This window comes from Python bivittatus, unplaced genomic scaffold (assembly GCF_059951505.1).
Source record: "Python bivittatus isolate LINGU-HERP-01145 unplaced genomic scaffold, Pbiv_v1 ctg000590_np1212, whole genome shotgun sequence".
In the NCBI taxonomy this organism is placed as follows: domain Eukaryota; kingdom Metazoa; phylum Chordata; class Lepidosauria; order Squamata; family Pythonidae; genus Python; species Python bivittatus.
Window position 1 is genome coordinate 2,142,473 of NW_028277086.1, and position 23,430 is coordinate 2,165,902.

The 23,430-nt window shown below is 51.3% G+C and overlaps 2 protein-coding genes across 3 annotated transcripts in view; both read right to left on the bottom strand.

Annotated features, from left to right (window-relative positions):
* Nucleotides 1-4,388, bottom strand: part of ZC3H3 (zinc finger CCCH-type containing 3) — a 210,494-nt gene extending 206,106 nt beyond the window's left edge. For both annotated transcript variants that reach the window (XR_015797541.1, XM_088148865.1), the window contains exons 1-2: nt 4,068-4,388; nt 431-1,865 (exon numbers count right to left, since the gene is read on the bottom strand). Coding sequence is in view for 1 of the 2 variants with exons in the window: in XM_088148865.1 (XP_088004991.1) it covers nt 431-1,865; nt 4,068-4,155 (1,523 nt within the window). In the remaining variant the exon portion in view is untranslated. The remainder of the gene's footprint in view (nt 1-430; nt 1,866-4,067) is intronic.
* A 2,677-nt stretch (nt 4,389-7,065) lies between these two features.
* MROH6 (maestro heat like repeat family member 6) lies at nt 7,066-22,071 on the bottom strand. Its single transcript, XM_088149258.1, has 14 exons — nt 21,715-22,071; nt 18,887-19,039; nt 15,431-15,585; nt 14,138-14,300; nt 12,802-13,055; nt 12,533-12,670; nt 12,324-12,438; nt 11,204-11,347; nt 10,692-10,871; nt 9,834-9,989; nt 9,473-9,592; nt 8,949-9,051; nt 8,480-8,545; nt 7,066-7,310 (listed from the first exon to the last, which is right to left on the bottom strand). The coding sequence occupies exons 1-14, from the start codon at nt 22,069-22,071 to the stop codon at nt 7,066-7,068; spliced, it is 2,349 nt and encodes a 782-aa protein (XP_088005384.1).
* Between the last annotated feature and the right edge of the window lie 1,359 nt (nt 22,072-23,430).

The window sequence follows — 23,430 nt, forward strand, 5'->3', positions numbered from 1 at the left end:
CCAAACTCTACCTGTAGCAAATTACCTCCAGGCTCCAGGCTTCTGGAGAGGGAGAACCACAGGTCTCCCTCAAAACTGGCACATCGCAAAACCCTAAGGTTGTTCTTCCAGCCACGCTGGCTGACTTTATCTTAACCATCTTCATAAAACTGCATTGTCTTTCAGTGAGTCAGTCTTCCCCCAATTCACTGGAAGACACAACAGGTAACAATTCCCATGATCTCTAGCCAGCATGGCTAATCTCTGCTGAGGTCCCAAACTGTGGCACTGGTTGAACCCTCATCCCCAGCCATAAAGGCAAGTTTTGCAGCAGAAAAAAATGATAATTCTATTTCATGGAATGTATGATTCATAACCAGTTTCATACCCAGGATGGGGGGAAAAAATGATTGGAACAAGTGTTACCCTCCTAGCAGGATCAAAAACTTACCAAGAACTTCCCTTTCTCTTAATGATTTTAGTCCAGCTCCTCGGTTTGTAATTAAAAAAGCCAGTATTTCCAAAGAATGGTGTTGGGCTACCGTGGCCACGATTGCCAGGTCCAAGAGGGACACGCTTCAGAGCTTGGAGGGATGTGCCGGCGCCCGCACAGGGGGGGTCTCCAGGCCCAACACATTCCTTGCGCTGCCAAGTGAACACTGATGTGGAGGTAGAAGGAGCAGGCTTCAGACTAGCTGCTTTCCACTTGTACTGGCTGGAGGAAATCACCAGCTTTGAATGTGGATTGGATTTCTTTGGCTCTGCGCCCAACTCTAGATTTGCTCCCCTTGATTGTAACTTGGGGGCTGTGGCTGCACAGGCAGCAAACCTGGCTGCGTTTTCAGAGGCCCTGGAAACAGCCCACCTCTTAACGCTTCGGGGAGATTTGCCGGGATTTGCTACCCACGTGTAGTTTGCTTTCTTGAACCGGGAAGATTTGAGGGAGGCTGGCAACGAAGACGACTTCTGGACCAAAGATATGGAGGGCTTGTTTTGGGGAAGATTCACCCCAGCACTTGAAGATGCTTCCCCAACAGAATTAGCACAGCCAGCAGACAGATCCACAACCCTTGTGGGGCTGAGCTTGTCTGTCCCTGCAGGGCGGTGTTGTGAACTATACAGATATGAAACCTGGGCTACTGGCTTCTTCCGGACTGGGAGAGAACCCGTCCTGTGTTCAGGCAAGGCCAGAGGCTGCTGAGGCTCAGATTTCAATGTAACGGCACTCTCGCTAATAGTCCTGCATAGATTGGGGGTAAGTTCTGTCCCCCCGTGGACTGCTTTGGCAGCCATAGGCTTCTTCTGACCTGCTGCAGGTGTGTTATTCCCACCCTTAGCAACGGTTTTGCAGTGGGGCAAGTGGGGCAAGGTGGAAGTGCATCTCTCTTTGTTCTGTTTTGAGTCAGCATTTAAAGGCCAAGTAGCAGTTTGTACACTTCCTCTAGAAGCCGATGGTCCCTCTCTTGCTCCTGAAAAGCCCTGCTGGAATCCTGGGCCAACAGCATTACCTGCCATCGAGCCAGCCTGCACCCCAGCATTTGCCTTTGCACTAGAGACTGTATTTGTTTCTGAAAGCATCAGCTGTGGTGCGGGAACCTCACTGTTTGCATGGCTCTGTGTTGTCCAAGAAGCCCTAGGAGAGACAATGCTTGCAGAAGAAAGGGCTGGTCTGGGTGGTATGTTGACAAGGGAGTATTTCTTTCTCCAGGCAGTTGAATTGCCCTGACAAGGCAGAAAATCTCTGGAGTTGGGTTGCTGGCCATATCTAGCACTGAAGGCAGCTTGGTTGTGAAAGGCAGGAAGTTTAGGATTCCTCCACCTGGACTGCGAAGCAGGCGGGGGAACTGGTGCATTCCCATGGACGTTTTTATGATCATTGATGAGACCTAAAAGGAGAGAGGGAAAGGTGTCGTTAGCTATGTCCTCAAATTTTCAGCTAACAGCAGCCTGTAACTTAAAAGCATAACTGTTTTTCTCTTCCCCATATCCTTGTGTGTGTGTTTAGTGGCGATAGGCGTGCCTTTGGAAGACCTGAAGGAGCATGTTAGAGAGGAATCATCATGAGGAGAATCTATTTATGTGGCCGCTAGGAGTGGACACTGACTTGATAGTACATGATCAGTCAATCAAGTCTGAAGGCAGAGACTGTCCTGCTGTTGACAACAGAGCAAGATATTCTTCAAGTATTTAAGTACATACGTACCTGGCACAAATCACTTGGGTATCCATATCATATTTCATATTTCTGCAGAACCCAAATCCATTTATTAAAAATTGTCAAAGGCCTGATTAAAATAGTTTATTCTGAAACAGCGATATTCAAACAGGCTAGACTCTAATCAAACCACCAAATTTAGGCAGGTTAAACTGTGGCTTCCAAAAGCTGGCCTCTTCCAAAAAGATATATCTCAGGAAGAGAGAAACTCCACTTTTGGTAAGAAATGGAACTTTCTCCCTGCCTCTCCAAATACTGCACAGAGCAGGGTTCCTCAACCTTGGTGACTTGAAGATGTGTGGACTTCCACTCCCAGAATTCCCTAGCCAGCATGGAATTCTGGGAGTTGAAGTCCACACATCTTCAAGTCGCCAAGGTTGAGGAACCCTGGCACAGAGCTTTGCAAACTAATTTAACTGCAACCTCCAAAAGCCACTCTGCTCCCCAAGGTATGGCCAAAGAAGAGAAAAGCGCAGCCTTTGATGAGTTTCCCAGAAATGGCCTTTCCCAGCGGTTTGCAGACCTTTAAAATCTGGTCCGGTTGGGGAAGTGGTATAATTTTAGTGCTACACCAGGACACGTTCATTGGACAAAACTCCCTGCAAAACCACTTCTTTAAGCCGCAACCTGATTCCACAGGCCCTTCACCTCAGTCCGCTGGAGCACCCTAGGGCTGTCCAATGCTATACTGTTGGATAAATTTCTCAACACTTATGGGTGATTTCATCCAACAAGGAAGGAACTGTGTGTGTGTGTGCGGGGGGGGGGGGTTACTGCTTGCTTAAATGCCATCAAGTGATGTCGACTCTTAGCAACCACATAGATAGATCTTTTCCACGACAGTCTGTCCCTAACCTGGTCCTTCAGGTCTTCCAAGGGTGCACCCATCACCACTGCAACTGAGTCCCTCCCCCTTGCTGCTGGTCGTCCTCTTCCTCTCTTTCCTTCCCCCTTTCCCAGCATCAGAGCCTTCTCCAGAGAGCTGGGTCTTCGCATAATGTGTCTGAAGTAGGATCATTTGAGCCTGGTCACTGGACTTTGAGCGAAAACTCTGGATTGACAAGAATAGGTAACCTCTCCTAAATAAACTGTCCCTGGCCTTCAAAATTACGAACCCTGCAAACCACTAAACCTGTGGTAGAAACAGCACCCATCAAATTTACCAAAACCACCGCGGGGGATGCAAATGCTGGTTCTTCTGTTTACTGACAGAGGGAGTCGCTGGATCCTAAGCCGGGAGTCCGGAGTGACGGTTCCAGGAGGGGGTCTCTGTGCGTGAACAGGCTGAAAGCCAGCTTGGAGCAGCAGTCAGGGCACCGGGCTGGAAGCCACAGACGGCCAGTTCCAGCCTGACGACGCCAGCCGGGCGACCCGGGGCCGGCCCCCCTCTCTCACGCACGGAGGCGGCGGCGAGGCCAACCCGCTCCTGAAAATCCTGCCAGGAACACCGCTGGGACTCGGCCAGGCAGCCACCGGGGACTGACACGGACTCACAGGCACCGCGATATATTTCCATACAGAAACGCGCCGAGTCGGACACCGGCGCCGCACAGTTCAGGCCCAGGTGAGACACGAGCGGGGCCTCTGCTTCCGCGGAGCAGGCGCGGCCACGAACGTCCTCGCCGAGCTGGAGGGCGCCTTGGAGGCCCCCGGCCCGGCCCCGCCCCGCCCCGCCCCGCCCCGCCGACTGACGGCCCTGGCGGCGAGAGGGTCTCCGCGCCCCACTGGGGCCATCGCGTGGGTCTGGCGGGGGCCGGCTCTGGCCGGGCCGCTCTGGGCCCCGCTGACCGCTCCTCTCCCGTTGAGGGTCCGCCGCCCGCGGCCGCCCCCGCCCCCAGCGCGCCCCCCCACCCGCCGTCCCGCCGGCGCCCACCTTGGAGCAAGCGGATCTGCCGCCTCAGCCGCTCCTGCTCCGGCTCCATCCGAGCCCCCAACCGCCGCCGGCGCCCCTGCGACGTCATCACCGCGCGCCGCCCCGGCCGCGCGTCACCGCCCCTAGAGGAGGGACGAGCGAGGCCGGCTTCCGCCCTCCCTTCCGGCTCGTTTCGACGCCGTCTCTGCGGGAAGGGGCCGCCTCCGTCCCGGGCGCTGCGGGCGCGCCGGACTACGGCTCCCGTCGTCCCCGGCGTGCAAAACCGCCCAGCCCTGCCTCCCTCGCGGCGGCAGGGAGGGAGGAAGGGCCCGGCGCCGCGCCTCCGCGGTAGAGTGCTTCCGGGCGTGGAGGCTCCGTGGGGCCGGGACGGAGCCCGAAGGGAACGGAGCCCACCCGGGCCCTCTAACAGGGCTCCCGCCGCTCCTTCCCTCGCGGCGCGCCCGCCCCGGTCCTGGCTTCCCCCGGGCGCCCGCGGCCTCCCTGCTGCGCGTTTCCGGGCCGGCAAAGCCCCTCCCCGTCTCTCGGCTCGCCTGCCGGGGCCAGCGGGCTCTTCGCCCGGCCGCCCCCGGGAACCGCCCCGCTGCAACGCTGCGTCCGGTCAGCTTCTCCGGAAGGTGATGCTGCGCGAGCGTCTTGCTCCGACACGGAACCCCCCTCCGTGGAGCGATACACGCGGTCCCGGAAAGGCCCATCTGGGCTGATCTTGAAGAAGCCTGGTTAGGGTTCGGATGGGAGACCACCAGGAGATCCCAAACTGTGCCCCGGACCAGGAAATTGGAAAGCTAGCCCAGAAGTCGGGGGCAAACTGCCTCCAGATCGCCGCCAAGAAGCCCACGTGGACCAGTCCGTAAGGTCACAGGGGCCGCCCTTGACCTGAAGAGGACTGGACTTCTAGGCAGAGCTCGGCGCTGGGTGGGACGTGATGGCTGTGAGACCGTACCAAGACCCCCAGCGTGGCATCACTGTCAGACGCACCAGCGCGTCCCTGGAAAGGCAGAAGACTTCAAGCTTGGCTGTAACTCCCCGTAACTGCTTGACCCTCCAAGGGAAGATCTCCTGGAAGCATCAGGAAATGCCATGGTTCCGAGGGGAGCCGTGTGGCTTCCCAGCTCTTGGTCCGGGCAAAGGTGCTTTGGGTGCCCAGATCCCTGGAAGGTTCAGGAGTTGGGAGACGGGGATGCATTTCAGCATCTTTCATCTGAACCCAGGGCCTACCCCGATTTTCTGCATCCTGCTTGGCAGAAGACAGTCCCACCTGGCGTCCTTCTAGGGGATGAATCATCAGCCAGTCTGGGTTTGTTCACAATGAAACCGCCCAAAAGCCCAAGGTGCAAACAGAAAGATCTCGGGGCTGCCCGTCAGCAGTTGTCCGCCCCACCAGATAGATCAGACCAGGAATCAGCATCCCAGGAAGGATAAATCTACTTTCATTGAGATGGGCTAGAATAGAACAGCAGGATCTTGCAAGTCTGATTGTGTTGTACCTCCTCCCCTTCTTCTACCCATGTGAATTAGGGAGGTGTCTGTCTGAACCACTTCCAAATTTATTTCTTTGGTTTAATGGATATTATCGGTCTGTTGTGGATTTAAGATAGCTTTTCCCCTTGTCACTTTGATAACGGATCTCACCTATTTTCATCAAGATCATCTTCCGTACTCTCTACAGCAGTATTTTTCAACCTTGGCAACTTTAAGATGGGTGGACTTCAACTCCCAGAATTCCCCAGTGAGCCTACGGATCTCCAAATCTCAGTCTGTCCGGGAGATATTTTTATTTATTTAGTTAGTTCATTAATGCATTTACATGGCCACCCAACTCAATGCAACTATGGGTGGTGTATAACAAAAAACAGCGGAAAAAAGGTAACCATACAGCATTAAAAAAACAACCCAACTTATAAAATGTACAAAATGGCAGCTGAACGTGATTATTAAGCATCCGTAAGGAGAGACCTAAGCACCTGAGGGGAAAGGCAGGTCTTAACAGCTTTTCTAAAGGCCAATGAATGAGAAGAATCATTTTTAATATTACACTCCATGTACATGTGCAGGAGGGTCTGCAGAAGGAGTCAAAAGAGTCAAGCTGGCTGCCCTTGACACATGCAAAAAAAGGATGGGGCTTTGCACCCGTGGTTGTGGCTGCCATCTTGATTTTTTGACACCCCCATATATGTGTACAAATTAAAATGCACTCAAAGTTTATGTCCAGCGGTGTTCTCATTTTTTACGGGGCTTCCTCTCTGGGACAAGATTTCAACGGACTCTTTACTTTGGCTATAATAATGCCTTCTGTCATTTATTTATCTATTTACCTGTGCTGACCACCTCAAACCTGAATGACTCTTTTTGCCTTTTTTTTTTTTTAAAGTCCAGCCCCGACAATAAATATATTTATCATTAAAATTTATATAGCCGCCCATCTCACATTGTCCGCCTTGCGAGGTCGTCCAGGCAAGAAGCATGCCCAGGAGTATGAGCTCTAATTTTATTGTCAGGTTACCTTAACAGAATCTTGCAAGTCAGAAGGCACAAATCTCCCCCCTCACCTTTACGGCCCAAGAAAATAGGGAGGGGCCCTTCCGAGGCATTTGCCAGGCCCCCGTTCCTGCTGCAGGCTCAGCTGCTGCTTATCTGACTGCTGCCTAGTCTGCGTATCTTCCTCCTGTCCGCCAAGGTCGTTCCCCTATCTCGTTGCACGCCTCTATGACTCTGGGCAGCTTACAATCAATTAAATATAAAAACAGCAAAAAAAATTATAAAAGTGGGGAAGCACAGAACGCATTATTTGTTGGTTTATTCAGATTTGGAGGCTGTCTGACTCCAAACTCTGGGGGGCTGATATATTCAAAGTTGCCAAGAATAAAAAGCAAAGGATCACGAACATCCGGGATAACACAACTCCCCCCTCCCCGTGGAAGGCAATCGTCATGCAAACCCGGGGACCGCTTTGGGACCCTTGAATGGTTTCCGCCAGCCCCCCGCCCGCAAACATCCTTCTTTAAAGGAGGGATTTGGGGGGGATCATGAAGGCCTCCAGGCTCCTCTTCCTCTTGAAGGGACTGTCCTCGAACTGCGGCTTCTCCCCCTCCCCGTGCGGGACACAGCAAAGCATCCGCGCCAGGGCTGTGGGCAGGGGCGAGGCAGAGGTAGAAGCCCTCCGACGGGCTTGCTTCACCTGCAGGATGGAGACGGAGGCGGCCTCAGAGATGGAGGGCTCCGAATCGGCGAGCAGGCAGTCAAGACCTGGAACCAGAAAACAGAGCTGTTCCGTTCAGCAGCAGCATCGCTGTATTATACGTACAGAACAGTGTTTCTCAAGCTTGGCAGCTTGAAGATGGGTGGACTTCAACTCCCAGAATTCCCTAGCCAGCATTGTTGGCTCAGGAATTCTGGGAGTTGAAGTCCACCCATCTTAAAGTGGCCAGGTCTGTTCTACCCTGTTTTCTTTCCAAGGGATGACAGGCAGGAAAAGCCACAAGAGAACCAGTGTTACCAAGGCAGAGATTTAATCTTTTACAATATTTTGTATTCATATTATAGTAGTGTATTTATTAATAAGCCAGTGACCGTTGATAAGTATAATATATAAAGTAAAATTTCCCCCGTTTTTTTCTGTTTCTTAGTTTGTTTCGAGTTGGTTTTTTATTTTTATTTTTTCTTTTGTTTTGGTTGCTATTCATTATTTCCCTTAACTTTAAAGATGGTTTTGTTAATTGTGTATGTTAAATACGTAAAAAAATGACAAGAAACCACGCTGGGACTGGCTATCCCTTATTGGGATATAAAACTGGACTGGGGGCGTGCGGGGGGGCTATAGTCCTTGGTGACCTCGCACAGAAACGTGGTCACTTGCATGGAATTCAGACATGGCTTTGGGCATGTGGGCATGAAACTTAGGGAAGCTTTTTTTAAGTGAGGGATAAAACAATCAAAGCTGTAAATCTGCATTTCTTCCCATGTGTCCTGAGTCTCTGGATAAAAAAAGCAAATAACACTGGAGGTGCATGAAAACCCCCTTCTTTACAGCCCTGCACATGATGGTGTTTAAGAATCGAAATGGGTGTGCATGGAAGGTGCTTTTAAGGCACCCTTTTTGCCTCTTAAAGCCGCTTGCAGGAAAAAGTGGCCCCGTGGGGCAGTCGGAGACTTGTATGGGGTGCCACGAAGCTTCTGCCATCTGACCCCAATCCGGTCGTAGGACTGCAAAGGCAGTGCTGGGGATGGCGGGCACCCGCTGGCCTGTGAGTTGCCTCCCAAGACATTGGGCTTGTGAATGCACAAGGCTTCAGCGCAACTGACGGGGCGTGGTCCAATGCTGACTTGGTTAACCATCCTCTGCGGACCCCCTTGGAACAGCCTGCCCAGCGTCTTCCACTGCGCTCCCAGCCACGAGCCCTCCTGCCTTTGCTTACCACACTGCAGGGTGGTCAAGTCCTCCAGGCTGGCCTGTCTGGCATCCATGTGAAAGACAAGGAATCCTGCGCACACAAGGAGGAGGAGGAATTGCCTCAGCTCTGCCCGTCGGCTCTTGACCGACCGTCTAACTCGGGCTGGCCCGAACCTGATGGCTCTGGGTACGTGGCACTACTTATGGTGGCATCGGCCCAGCAGCTGTTGCATCTCCTCCACCCCAGCAATGATTGCCATCTTCCCAGACAGAATCCATCCTGCCCACCCAGGGCTTCAATTCATGGCAGCATCACCCTGAAATTGCTGTCGCAGCAGCCCTCCAGCAAAGGATTTTACTGGGGGGGGGGGCATTATACATGGAAGAGGGCCTGAGCCTGGCTGGGGAGACAGCTGGCATCTCCCTGCATCCCATGGAGAATTGGTGGCCCAGAATGCCAGTCCAGTGTGAAGCTGGAAGGGGCCCACCTTCACCTGCAAGCACACCGGCTGCCCTCCGCAGACGGGCTTCGGGGCTCTTCAGGTAATCCAGCGTATGAGACAGGAAGGCCGGGACCCGGTGTGGGTACCACCGAACCTGAAGAGAAGGAGGGAGCCCCCTTAACCTCCCTGCCAGGGGAGCAGGGGTGCTGAAGCATTTCCAAGGGGGGCAACCAGGAGTGGGGGAGACCCTGGAGAAGAGGGTTGGGTGGCAGGCACTGCAGGGATCCCCATCCTTTGGGGGGCAAAAGGTGGCTTCTGCCCTGGAGCAGCGTGTGTGCGAGGGAAGTGGGCAATACCAGGGGAGACGCCGGATCTGAATTGAGGCACCAGCCCTTTTGTTCTGTGACAGTTAATGGCGTTGCCACTCAGCTGGGTCATCTCTTCCCCCACATCATTGTTTGAGGGCAACCCCAGACTCTGCTGCACTGCTGGAGTCAGCTGGAGGTTCCAAGTGGAGCTTTTCGGATGGGGTGGGGCCTTCTTGGAGAAGGGGCTCGTCCCCCCGCCTGACCTACCAGGCGCTTGCAGATTTTGTCCAGGGCTTCCTGGCTGTCATAATGGGCCAGGATGACGATCTCCTCCAGGAGCTTCCAGCCCAGAAAGTCACTGCAGCGGGCCAAGGTCCATTCGCAGTTCTGCGCGAGGGCGAGAGGAACCCGTACTCTGGCCAGGCGCACTCCTGCAGCGGGCTCTGCTGCTCGCAAGCCGCTCTCCCCTGCTTCAAGCGGCATCCCCCGATCTTTGCAGTTCAGGCTGGGGCAGGGCAGCCGGGTGCCCCCACCCCACCACTCCAGCACCCCCACGTGGGAAGCCAAGGTGAATTCTCCCAGATGAGTTTGCGACCGCCCGTTCTGGAAACTCCCGGAGGGCTCTTACCTCGACCACCTCCTGGCTAGAGTCATGCAGACGGAGGAGGAAGGGCACAGAGTGGGTGAGGACCTGCTCCCGCATCCGGGCTCGGTGCCGGACCCTCACCCCCAGCAGCAGCTTCCCAAACAGGCCAATGGCCAGGGAACGCACTCGCTCCCGCTCCTGGGCAGAAGGAGAAGGCTGGGCTGGGCACACTGGCACTGTTTCTTTCACTGCCCTCCCGAGAAAAGCCAAGCGGCGGGGGTGCCAAGACAAAATCACATACCCGCACCCCGCAGAATGCAAGAACTGGGGCTGGAGGGCATCGCTTAACCCCCCAGAGAAACCAGACAAGCCGAACCTTCCTTGAAGGGAGCCCAAGGGGGGAAAGGCCACCTTGGCCCAGATGCTGCTGGGGGAGGGGGGAGGCTCCCCCTTCCACATGGTGCCCCCTCGCCTGCCCTGAATCGGGCAGGCACCCCAGTCTTCCAGTCTTGGGAGCAGCTGCCACAGCGGGAGAGAAGCCGTGCCAAGAGACCGGGTGTGCTCTCTCCCTCTCTCTCTCTCTCCCTCTCTCCCTCTCTCTCTCTCTCCCTCTCTCCTTCTTCCACCAGGAGGTCATCTCCTGAACTGTTTCCACTGAACTAAAACTTAAAACACTGGTATGGGGGTTACCTTTTCCTCTTCCCTCCAAGTCCCACTTTCCTTTTGTGTCGTGCCTTTTTTTAGTTGAAGCTCCAGGGCACTATTCTCACTCATTATTAGTAACACACATCTATAAACTACCCCGAGGGCCTCGTAGGCTGAGGAATCCTAAAGCACAACAGCATGCTCCCCATAAATAGATTGGATTTTCCCTCCTGGCCTCGTCTCCTCTTGCCTTACGTCTTCCAAGAGAGGCCTGAGTTTCTCCGCAATGAGGATAGACATGGCGCCCACGCAGACTCTCCGCTGGTGATAGCTGAGGATCCTTCCCAGGGCCTGAAGCGCGTCTCTCGTGGTTTTCTCGTGAGCCTCACTCAGCCCTCCCAGGATCGCAGAGACGAGGGCTTCCAGCGGCTTCAGCTGCAGCAAGGGAAGTTTCAGGAAAACCAGACCAAAACCGCCATCCCCAAGGCCAGCACAGGGACACCACATTTGGGGACGAGGCCATTCTTCAATCGGGGGCTGGCCTCTCCAGACCAATATTCCCCGTTCTCAGAGCAGTAATGCCCTAAAATGGCACTCCCTGCCCCAATAAGGCAATATTTAAATTCTCCAGGACTCTTTCCAAGGTAAAATGTGCCCCCCTCCAAAACCCCACCATCTTTTGTGCCATTTGGGGACTGAGGCTAATAAAGCGAGCACCCATTTAGGGCTTGGGAACCGCCTCCTGCCCCCTCAAGGCAGCCCTTTACCTTCTGCCTGTGCAGCGCCATGTTTTCAAGTCCCCGGAGGCTGAGCCAGCGGACAGCAGGCTGGGGGTCCACCTGCCACTCCGCCAGCCTGGACAGGATGCTTCTCCTGGGGATCAGCTGCGTGGCGATCTTGCTGCAAAGGAACTTCCAACCCAGCCAGCGTCAGACGCGGGCCAGCAGTTGGGAGGACGCCCAGGGCCCGCAACTCCTGGAGCCCAGAGCCCACCCCAGAGTTTCCGATGCCATTGGCATCTCCCTGTGGGTCAGGGAAGGGAGGGAGAAGCCTCTGCCCTCAGCTGCTCGCCCCACAGCTTCCACCCTGGCCGTGACTGTCGATCTCTTCTAGATGCTCCAACCCGTTCGCAGGAGTTTCCCGGGAAGCCCAAGGCAAGTCCCGAGGAGATCAGCAACCTTTGTGGCATGCGGGAAGCAGCCTCCTAATGACAAATATCGGCTCCTCCACCCCAAGGTTCAAATCCTGAATGTCTTTCTTCTTCTGCCTTTCCCTGGTAACAGACCACCTTTTTCTCAGGCTTAGCTGTGGATGGCGCCTACACTGTCTGGACACCAACGTCTTATTTGGGCCCTTGCTTCCCGCCTCACCAGCTCCAGTCCCCCGAATCAGGCGTGATGAGTCATGGGTTGTCTCTCGCACCCTGGCTTTCCCTTCTGGCACGGTCCAAGGGAGCCCAGGGTGGCCAGGGCTCTAGGCTGGATGGGGCAGGCTCTGGATGGGAGAGTCTGCCTTTGCAGAAACGAAGCCCAGAGGTAAAAGAGGACCAGCCCAGAGGTCCACTTGGCTGGGTTCCTGGTGCTCAGAGCTCCAAGCGTGCAGAGCTTGCAAGCTAAAAGTAGGGGCCTGCCTGGGGTGTGCAACTGGGCTGCAAGGCGGAAGCCCCGGAGCCCTTGGCGGAGGCAAGAGGAAGCACCTGGCCGGCCAAGGAGAGCCTGTTGGACGTGCTCTGGTGTCAGAGCTCTCCTCCTTCATGGTCTTCAGAAATGGCTGATCTGTCTTTGGTTCCCAGGTTCACAAGCTGGACCAGCAGAGATGGGTCCTATAGGGCCAGACACCCCCTACATGCCTTGCACACTGCCTGCCCCAGGCACCAACTCATCTTACCCCTGCAAAGAGAGCTTTGGCCGTCAAAGCCCTCTCCTCCTCTTTGGCACAAAGCTGAGGGATGACCTCGGCCAGGAGCCCCATCACGTGGTGTCTTGTGTGGGTCACCAGAATTCTGGGAATACAGAGCCCACAACACGGAGAAGTTACTTTCTGAGAGATGGACTTATGGCTTTCCTAGGAGTGCAAGCGAAAGAGCGGCTGCTTACCTAGCAAGGAGAAGAACCCCTTCGAGGTGCCCTTCCGTGCTGGAGAGAAGACCCCAGCATCCCTTCTTCTCCATCCAGAGCAAGGCCTTGTCATTACGGTCTCGGAGCATCAGCGTCTTCAACGTTTCTACTGCGAATCTGCACGGGCAACACATGGCTTTTGGACAGCTCTTCTGGGGACCTTGCCTTCATTGTTGTCATGAAAGAAAGAGGGAGAGAAGCCCAGCTGGGGAGCATCCTATGGGGGAGGGTCTCCCCCATATAATCACCTCACATGTCCAGCAAGCACATGTTTGCAGTGGAGGGGAGGGCGGCTGCCTTCCTTGCCACCAGGGTCCAGCATTTTGTGAGTCTGGTCCTCCTCTTCCTCCTCCTTCTCCTCCTCCACATCGTCCCTGTATCCTGGAAGCTGCACCAGAAAGTGGATCTGGGTCAGAAAAGCCAGGAATATGGGCGGGTAGAAGCCCCGCATGGCTCCGACGCAGGTAAAGAGTTTGAACATTTCGCCCAGGGCCCTCGCGGCCTGCAAAACAGAAGGAAACAACACTAAGATGCGTCCTCAGTTTCTCCAGATCTTCTGCTTTCTGTCTCAAAAGGTCAGGCTGGAAGCCAGCTCTCTCGCTCTCACTCACACCCACACACAGAATGGAGACATGTCCCACCCCCATTACATAAGGGGCTCTATTTATCAGGTACCCCCCCACCCTCCCAAAAACCTGCCTCCATCAGTTCTCCCCATTCTGATGTTCTATGGGAATGTTCAGGTTATAACACCTGCCCTCCGAGGGGTGTTTGGGGATGATCAGCATCCTGGTCCCAGCACCTCTGGGGTGCAACATTTGGAAGAGGCTGACCCGTGCAAAATAGACCATGCCCAGAGAGAGGGAGGCAAGCTAAGGGATGTTCTTCAGCCCCAGATAGCCCCGGGTCACTCAAAGAAGATGCGTGGAGAGGGAAAAAGGCCCGGGGGCCTCGACTTCTCTGGTGCACCCTGCAGCCTCAGACTGAGCCTAAGGCACCTTGGTTGACCAGGGCCTCCATCTGCAGGGCAGAGGCAAAAGATCACAACCCACCCGGCATTGGACGCTCAGGGATGTCTTCCGGGGTGTCCACAGGGTGCAGTCAAAAAAGTCAAGATGGCATCACAGTGGTGTAATCAAAGCTCACCCCCCATTTCTGAATGTGTGTCATGGAGTTTTGATCACTGCACTGTGGCCGCCATCTTGACTTTTTTGACCACATCTTGAAAACCGTGGGAATTCTGGGAGTTGAAGTCCATGCAGCTTCAAGCTGCCAAGGTTGAGAAACACTGCGGTAGAGAGTAAGGGAGATGACCTTGACAGAGATGTGCAAGTTCCATTGCCAAAGCAGCGAGGGGTAAAACATTTTTTAAGTCCAGACATCCAGATAATGCATGGAAGTGCCTCAGACAGACGCCTCCTTAATTCACTGGAGTACAAACGAGGAGGAGGAGGAGGAGGAGGAGGCACAGCATAATCGCCCTTGCAAGGTTCTGCGGTTGCAGCCCATCTCATTAAAAGTAGTTTTAGCCTTCCTGGGGAGTGGATTCTCTGGACTGGTCTACCTCGGGGGGCTGACACTTACTGCCAAAGGAGCCAGCCACTCCTCGTGGCCGGCGCCATCTCCGGCACTGCATCCGTGCTCTGGCAGGCTGGCTCTCCGCTTCAGCTCTCGGAGCAAGTGCCACATGACTTTGGTGTTCGTCTCTGGGACCGTGCAGAGACTCTTCCACATCTCGGAGGCAGTGCTGTGGAGCAGAAGCACGGCAGGTGTGAGCTGATCCGTAGGCCTTGCCGGCTGGGATGGGCGAGGGAAGGTCCGTCAGAAGGTAAGGAGAGCCCCGAGGCTGGACCAGATCCTTGGACACCCAGCCCGGTCTTCTGCCTCGCTGAACAGACAACCAGGATGCTCCCCGGCAGGACAGTGACCTCTTCTTGTTGCTCCTGAGGAGAAGGCTTTTTAGGACATCCTGCTGCAGAGAGCGGGCCACTGAAAGCCTCACCTTCCACGACCCGTCCAACCCTCTTTTGACGCCCTCTCAATTGGTGGCTGCCTCCATGCCCAGGCACAGCAAACTCCCCCATTTCGCTCCGTGTTTCAGTCAAGAGAGAAGGTGGCTTCCTCTCAAGCCCAGGCTGGTTGGCAGCCATACCCTCCCCAATGCCAGTGGCGTTCAGCATCACAACAGGCTACCCAGTTTCCCTTCCAAATGCCCTCCCGATGGGCACTCTGGCTGAGTTTGCTCCTTACGTGCAGCCATGGGGTCCTGCTTTAGTGTGGGCTTAGCTCAATGGGTGAGCCCTGGGGCACTGTCTGGCTTTGCTCCCCAAAGTCATGCTTTGTTTTAACTTGGGATGAAATCAACCATACTAATACTACCTGTAATAGGAAATCATAAACCACAGCTTACAAGTTACACAGGCAGGATTTCCGTGTTCTACTAAGCTATGGCTTATGAGCCACAGTAGTTCAGAAACTGGCTGGGTTTGCTCAACGTGCTCATCCACCCCAAACAAATTGCATCATGGCTTTGGGAACCTGCCATTCATTTGAGGTGAAGCCCAACCTGGTAGGCAGAAGATCTTGCTGATGGTTCTTGATGGACACCAGGCTGCGGCCACCAAGGGGGCTTGGTCTCACCACTCTTTGGGTTCCCCAGGCTAAGTTGGACACGTGGTAAGAAATTAAAACAGCGATGGTAACACAGCCAGAGACGGGATCATTCCCACACTCAACGTGGGGGGGGTGCTTTTCTCCAGTGAGCATAGCAAGGGCATAGGAAAGCAGAAGTAACTGGTTGGGGAGCCAATCGCTTGGGAGGCCCAGCTAAGGACCTCTCCTTCGGAAATGAAGGGTGGTGAGGTAGCAGTGTGACACCTGTTGCAGGGCAGCGAGTATTTCAAGAGGCTGGAGACCACATCTTCAGGTGACACCTCTGCCAGAGAGGTCACGACATTCAGCGCTGCCCTCCGAGCTCTGCCCACCGGAATGCTGCTGATCTCCCAATAGAGTCGTTCCACTATTTCTGAGACCTGCAGGAAAATGAAGGAGGAGAGAGGTGGATGCAGGACCACCACTCAGGGGTATTGGGGGCCTCAGCAGTGACCCTCCTGGGGTTTCCCAGGGCCTTCAGAAGCTCTTCTCTTGCCCTGTTCAAGCAGCATCCACGGCAGAAGACTTAGGAGTGTCCTGTCACTACAGAACATATCATCCCCTTCCTGCAGGGACAGAAGGTCGCCTATTGACTTCCAGGTATCTCCGTTTGATAGCTGCATAGCTGTCTAAAGAGCAGTTAGGTAGTGATGGAAGAGGCCTCTGCCTGGAGCAGAGGAAACTTTGGGACAGATGGATGGAGACCCCCTCCTGGCCCAAAAGACAACTCTGGATACTTACTGACCTTGTCCCCGTAAGTGTCTGATAGAAGCCCCATGACATCACCTTCATTCCAACACTGTCATGCCACGCAAAGTACGTCAGTTGCATGACGTCACTTCTCCCTCCCTCCCCTGTGGACACCCACACAGGTCCTCCATCATCTTTTGACAACACCATTGCCTAAAAGCAATGTTTTTCAAACTTGGCAACTTTAAGATGTGTGGAATTCGGAGATCTGAATCAAGAGATACTACCGATCCAAGTGTTACTACAGATATTACTAAAAACATTTTCTAACGAACCAGAAAAGACAGAAAAACAGAGAAAGAAAGAAAGAAAGAGAGAGAGAGAGAGAGAGAGAGAGAGAGAGAGAGGAAAAGAGGAAAGGCAGGAGGCATCAGTAGGTTAGACTTTCTGTTTTGCTTGTATCACCTTCCACCGCAGTTCCTGCAGCTGCTATTTTAAATGCTAAACTTGCAGGGAACCCAGTGACGGGGGTTCACAAGGTTTTGGGTTTTTTTAAGTCAATATGGTGGACTTCCAGGGAAACAATGGTGGACTGAAGACGGCTGCACAGGAGTGAAGCCAACAGCCGCAGCAAAAAGAGGAGCTGGTGAATGGATCAGCTCCTTGGATCCCCCTCTTCGGATTAAGGAGAGGACTAAGATCACCCATTAAGTTTGCTTCATATGGAGGCTCCCCACAAAGAGACTGTAGAATAGCGATCTCTGGCGAGTTTGAGAGCTCTGGGAGCTGGGGGGAAATCATCTTGCCTAAACTGTGGTTTGGCGCCTTCAGAAGGATGCTGGGTTCACCAACCTCTTCTCTTAACTACCTTAATACATTGCTTGTTATTGATCTTTTGGATGTTAAGAACTTTCTGAAGGGCAAGTTTCATTACGCTGTGAGAGCTTCCTTCTATCCTGGATGAAAGAAGTTTCATGTACTGTAAGTTTAAGGACTAAAAAGAAAAAAAATAATTTTTGGAAAACAGCAAAAGAGGGACTAGAATGTTGATTTTGGAAAGTTAAGGGTCCAGACAGATTTGAAAGAATATTTCCTGTGGGTTGTTTAAAAGTTTTATAAAGTATATATAAAGATTTTGAAATTAACTGTAAGAAATTGTCCCGTGGGAAAGTTTTGCTGATTGGAAAATAAACATATGGTAAGGAGGGACTTTGAAGGTTGACTAGAGGGAACCAGAGAGAACTAAGGATTACAATTAAAGGAGAAGAGACCTATTAATACAATGGAGCAATATTATCTGACTATAGAAGAAATTAAGGCTGTTTGGGAACAACGTACTCAGAAATTACTTTCAAGGCTGTCTGCTACTATAAAAATGGATCTAACAGAGGCTATAGAAGAACTGATTTTACTGGATAAAATAGAGACTGAGGCTGGCTTGAATGTGGATTTGCAAATGGATTTTTAAAAAATGCCAGACTAAAGAGTGATATGAAAAACAATAATGTAGATTTGAAAACGGATTTAAAAATAACAAACTATAAGAGTTATATGGAAAAAGATACCACAATGGATTTACAAATGTTTTAATAACTCAACTGGCTGATGTTTTAATAACTAAAGGGGACATACAAATAATAAATCAGAAGAGTGACTTGGATAGCCTTCTTATCTTGGATTTACAAAAGGGACGTGTTAAACTACTGAAGCTGTTCCTGAGAGGAGACAAAGAGAAAATGATAAGAAATCAACTTGTGGGATATTATTTGAAAGGATTAAAGATCAAGCTTTTAAAAAGTAAATAGAAGGAATACAAAGTGAATTTATTTGACCAAGGTTAAAATATAGATGTTGTGGTTTCTGTAGCTATTAATGGAATTTCCTTTTGACCAGGACTGAATGATGAGGCTTTAAAGATTTGTTTATAAATGGGGAGAGATTTCTTTTGCTTTATTCCTCAGATAAAGTGACAAGTTGGAATACAAAAAGGGATTTATTTGATTAAGGTTAATATATATATCAGTTTGTTTATTGATGAGAGATGAGAGATGGGAAGAGGAGATTTTTTTTTTTATGGAAACACTAGAGAAGGTGTTAAGTTACCAAAGTTGTTTATACTTGTCTGGAGGGAGGGGGGAATCACGTTTGTATTTCTTCTTTTCTTCTTCTTTTTCCTTTTTTCTTCTCTTTTTTCTCTCTCTTTGCACTTTTCTTTCTTTTTTCTTCACATTTTATATACTTCTTAGTTTGTATTAGTCTTTTATGTTTGTACTTGTAAACTTTAATAAAATTATTATTAAAAAAAGTCAATATGGTGGCTGTCATCATGTGACTTATCACTGCCCCTTTTTCATGTGTGTCATGAAGGGACAGAGTTTTGACGATGTGCAGCCACGATATTGACTTTTTGGAGGTCTCCCTGGGGACACCTCTGAAAGTGTGGCCTTTCCCAGTTGGCCACCTGAGTTGGGACTTCTGGGTACCAGGATGGGAAAGACCAACCCAGATATAGAAAGGGGCAGTAGGAACATCTGAATTGCCTGAGGTAGCTCCTGTACCCAGAAGCAGAGTGTTGACCAAGAGGACTCTTTTGTACTGGACACTTTTATCATCATTTGTTTCATGGTTTTTTCCTTTATCGTAAGGAGCTCAAGGGGACTTTGAAGTACTCCCTCCTTTGTGGATAGGCTGAGCTGAGAGTAGTGACTGGTCCAAGGTCACCCAATGATTTCTGTGGTTGACAGTGGATTGAATCAGGGTCTTCCCCCCCTTAAATCAACAAGTTAACTGCTGTGCCACATGGGCTCTCTGGTGAATGGACACCATACATCCCAAGGAAACATGGAGCCCTGTTGCTAGGGTTCAGCCCTCCCAGGAAGAACAGGTATACCAGGGAAAAGGAATGGAGAAGACCCCTCAGACAGTGCAGACATGGATTCCTGCTGAGGGCACCATCTTCTGGCTGGTTGAGACTTATAGGAAGCCTCTCACCTTGTCCTTCAAATCAGCTTTCTGTTCTTGCAAAATCATGGTCAGTTTCGCTGTGGTTGCATTCAGGAGAGTCTTCTCAGAGGTCTTCAGGCCTCCCACGGTGGACAGCAGGATGTCCATGGGAGAGGCGCAACCAGGTGTGTCCTCTGGGTCCTGCAACAAACGGGAAGAAACTCTTTTGCACAGGCCTGCTCTGCTCCCTTTCGACGCCTGGAAAGGCAGATCTGTGCTTCACGGCACTTTCTGGACAGGTCCTCTGGCAACCCAGGGATTCAATGCCAAAGAAGACTTTGGGGCAAACATCCTCATCTTTATCTGGAGTTTAGATTCCTCACTGAAGAGCTTAAATTCTACATTCTTACTGATTCTGCAGCAAAACAGTTCTTTTTTTATAGCATCTTGGCCACAATTTATTGATTTTCTTTTGACTTGACCCTGCTAAGCTATGATTTGCTTTAGCCATGGTTTGTTGCTCAAGCCAGGAACAAGTCAGTGCCAGGCTGAATTCCTATATATCATATGTTCATTGAAATGAATAAAAAACGGTGGCTTGGTTCATACATCTTGTTAAACTATAACCTGTATTTTATAAACCACGATGACTGGGTTCACGTGCTGTACCAAGCCAAAAACAAACCAGCCATATCGGAAACAGGCCATCTTTTGGAGTTGATAAGTTGTGCAAGCTCAAAAGCTGTGAGCACTATCACAAAATGGCTGTCATTTTTAAAAAAATCCCCTCTTGCTACAGTGCCCCTTCCCTCCCATTCTGGCGCTCCAAATGTCCCCATGTATTTTCTCCATTTTTCTTTTTCTTTTTCTTTTCTGGGCAGGCGGGCCTCTTTTCAGAACATGGTGCTGCGGCTGCGCTGCCATTGTGATTCCTGAAGAACGTCTGGAAGAGAAGAGCGTTTCTGAAAATACTGGCGAGGACAAAAGCAGAAACTCCCAGCTTTCCGTGTCCGTTTTGCTTTCATTAAAATTATCTAAAAGGACATTAAAGTGAGGGGAATCCCTCCCTGGGAACACTGTGGCCCACAGACACCATTCTCTGAAATCACCCCGCGGCTTAGTGTGATGGTTGAATCCAGCCAGTCTTGTGCACGAGCAAAAGAATCGGTTTTTTCCCCTGCCAGTTTTCCTTTTATGTTTCTCAAGACCGGAAAAACGAAAGGGTCCTAGAGACAGAGCCGTCCAATGGCAATATCCTTATTGTGGGCGTGCAGGACCCGTTAAACAAAGTGGACTTGCTACCCAGCCCCTTTCTCAGAGTCACCACCTGGGGAAAACTCTTCACCCATCACAAGGCTGCCGTGATCAGCGGATAGTTTTGACAGGTACCTGGTCCTCTGGGTTAAGCCGTCCATCAAAACCTGGGACCGAAACAGCTGATCTGCAGGCTGGGGTGTTGGGAAATGGCTGGGATGGCTGGGAGAGAAGGGGAGCCATTCACCAGGTTTCGAGTCTCATGGGATTGAGCCTTGGGATCTGAGACCTGGTAGGCAATGAGTTGTGTCACCCTGCTTCTTCCATCACCCCCCTCAGCCCTGGTAGCAGTAGGGCCCCACGCAGGAAGCCCAGAGAAACAGAAAGAGAGCATCTCCATTTCTGAACATCCCCACCCCCCCAAAAAAAACTGCTGGGTGACTCCTTTTGAAATGGATGGGTATTATTTTTCATCAGTGTTTCTCAACCTTGGCAACTTTAAGATAGGTGGACTTCAACTCCCAGAATTCTTCAGCCAGCTTGCTGGCTGGGGAATTCTGGGAGTTGAAGTCCACCTACCTTAAAGTTGCCAGGGTTGAGAAACACTGCTTTACATGACCAGAAAAATCAACAGACAGGCATAGTCAGAGCCCTCAAGATAAGTTATTATCCTAGAGGATGAGCTAAATCACTTCCCTCTGCAACCTGGCATCTTCCAGATGTGCTGGGGCTGGTGGGGGGTTCTAGGAATTGCAATCTGTCTGTGTCTGGAAGGAGCTTGGTTAGGGACATCTGGTGTAAACATCCAAGGAGGGAGAGAAACTAGGGAGTGGCACGCCCAAGTGCCCTCTGGAGCAGAGGCTCTTGCTCTACCAGATATTTGAGCGTGCCACTCCTTAGTTCCTCTCCCTCCACCCTGGCAGCCTCAGCTAAGAGAAAAGGTGAGCCTGCCAAGGGGGCCAAATTTAGCCCTTTGTCCACATCACACAGATCCTCAAATTAAACCAGGACATTTTAGAGAAGTATGTAGTGCAAACCCAGCCTGTATAGTTAGTTTAGGGTTCAGTGTTGCATGAAAACTCAGCAATTAATGGACAAAACCTTGGTCAAGTTCACCATGGGTGTGTTGGGTGAATGCAGATCTTTTGTGCCATTAAAAGGTAAGTGTCAGTTACTCACTAACAGCTGTTTTTTTTAATGCCAGGGAAAAAGGCTTCTGGGGATTCTGTTTCTGGTGCCAAAACACCTTGGTTGTCTCTGGATGGCTGGTAGCAGGGCTTTGAGAAGAAAGGTGCTATTTGGGGCTCTCTCTCAAGGAGTCAAAGGTCAGGGGCCAGGCTGGCCCTTTGGTGGGTGTTGCCCTGTCCAGGGATCTCGGTGGTCCGTGGGCAGAGGCCGAAGGGGCTGAAAAATGGAAAACCAAATAGTTTAAGGACACTGCAAAATATTTCACTGAGCAAAGTTAGGAGAAAGTGTGAGGTGTTAATCTGAGTGGGTGTTGATCTGGAAAGGACAAAGAAAGAATGTCAGGATGCTTCCCTTATAAAGCATAAAATAAGATTACGGGAAGCAACAGGGACATTCAGGTAGTGCAAGCATATCCCAAGCGAAAATGTTGGTACCTGGGAGCCTTCTTTTTCCTCCTCCTGGGATGGGCAAGTGACCTCTAATAGACACCGGTTCACTATTTCCCCATAGGATTCCTGGGCTTTATACTTCCTTTCTTCCTGCACCTGGGCAGGTGCCTCCTGATCCACCGTGCCCAGGTCTTCTACCAGTTCTCCTAAAGCAGAACCAATGTCAGACCTCGGCCCTGAAATCGTCTCCAGCTTTGGTTCCTGAGAGGAGAAGACTTGATCATTCAGGGAAAGAAGAGGCTCCAGTTTAGCAGCACTGACCCCAACATGGTCTCTAACAGAGTCTATACTTGATTCCATCTTTTCCATCGATGCGTTGACCTTGGCAGTCTCACTGGGCATTTTGAAGACCTCTCCTTAGGATTCTTCTACGGACCTGGAAAGGACCTGCAAAGATTTCCTCGTGCCAGAAATGAAGGGTAGGCTGACTGGAAGCAGGCAGCAGAGCGTATCTTGGGACAGGATGAAGCCAACAGCCCCTTGAAGGCCTCAGAGCTTCTCCAGGGCTAATAAGAACGTCTCTCTCTCTCACTCATTAAATTTAATATACTGACCTATGCAAAATAAAGAAGAAAAACAAAGCAAAACATAAATAACACCCAATCTATTTGGAAGAGGCACCCCACATTTGGCAAAAAAGGATTTTCCCTCTTTATCTGGGCCGGATGGATATTCTACCACAAGAACAACTTGTGCAATAGAATAGGTCAGTGTAGACCAAACTCATGATGAAACTGATCTGGACATGGTCTTCTGCCAGTATTTATCTAGACATCTGTACAGTGGACAAGATAAATAGCTTGCATGACCCTCCATCCTTCCTTCTACTCAACTACACTGAGCATGTGGAACAGGGTGGCACCATCAAAATCGTGCTTTCTTATGCAACAAGCTCTCAGTGGTCTTCCTTCCCTCCTTCGGATAACGTTTCCAGAGCGCAGGGGAACGCAAGATCAAGGCTTGCCTGGTCTGAGTCAGTTGAGGAGGGAGATTAGAACCGCCAGCTGTTCAAAGATCTGGAATCATGGATCAGCAGCTCCATGGCAACTCTCCCGTTGCTGTGGCTGCTCCAGCACCGAGGCGCAGGGCAGGTGGAAGTTAGTGCAGAGACAGGATCCCAAGAACTTCCCATAAACAGAATCTTCTTCCTATGTCCCAGCTGCATGCTTCCTTTGATCAAGGGGAGAAATGTTACTTGGGAAAGAAAAAACGGAATTGATGGATTACCTGGGTATTTTTGATATTTTTTTAAAAAAATCATCAACTGACTGAATGTCAAGGAAGGGTAAGTAGCAAGAAGAGTGACTGTACAGTACTGCAGTTCTTGGTTTTAAGGGAAACTTAAACTGAGCATAGCCAAAGGCACTTTCTTGGATTTCAGAAAAGTGGAGTTTAATACCCTCAGAGCAATTGTTATAGGATCCCATGGCTGGAGAAGCTAATGGGAAAAGGAGTGCAAAAGGAGATCCTAAAAGAACAATTGCAAACGACTCCAATGGGGAGCTGAAATGAAAGACAGCAAAGGAAGCCGATACAGACAGCTTCAGGACACTTGGTGGAATTAGAGAGGGCAGGACATAATATTCAGGCAGCCCTGAACTGAAAGCACGTGCCAGAAAAATTGGGCAAAGGATACTATGAACAACGGAAAGGCCTTCTTTAGGTCTTTTCTAAATAAAAGGACACAGTAAGAATCAGGGT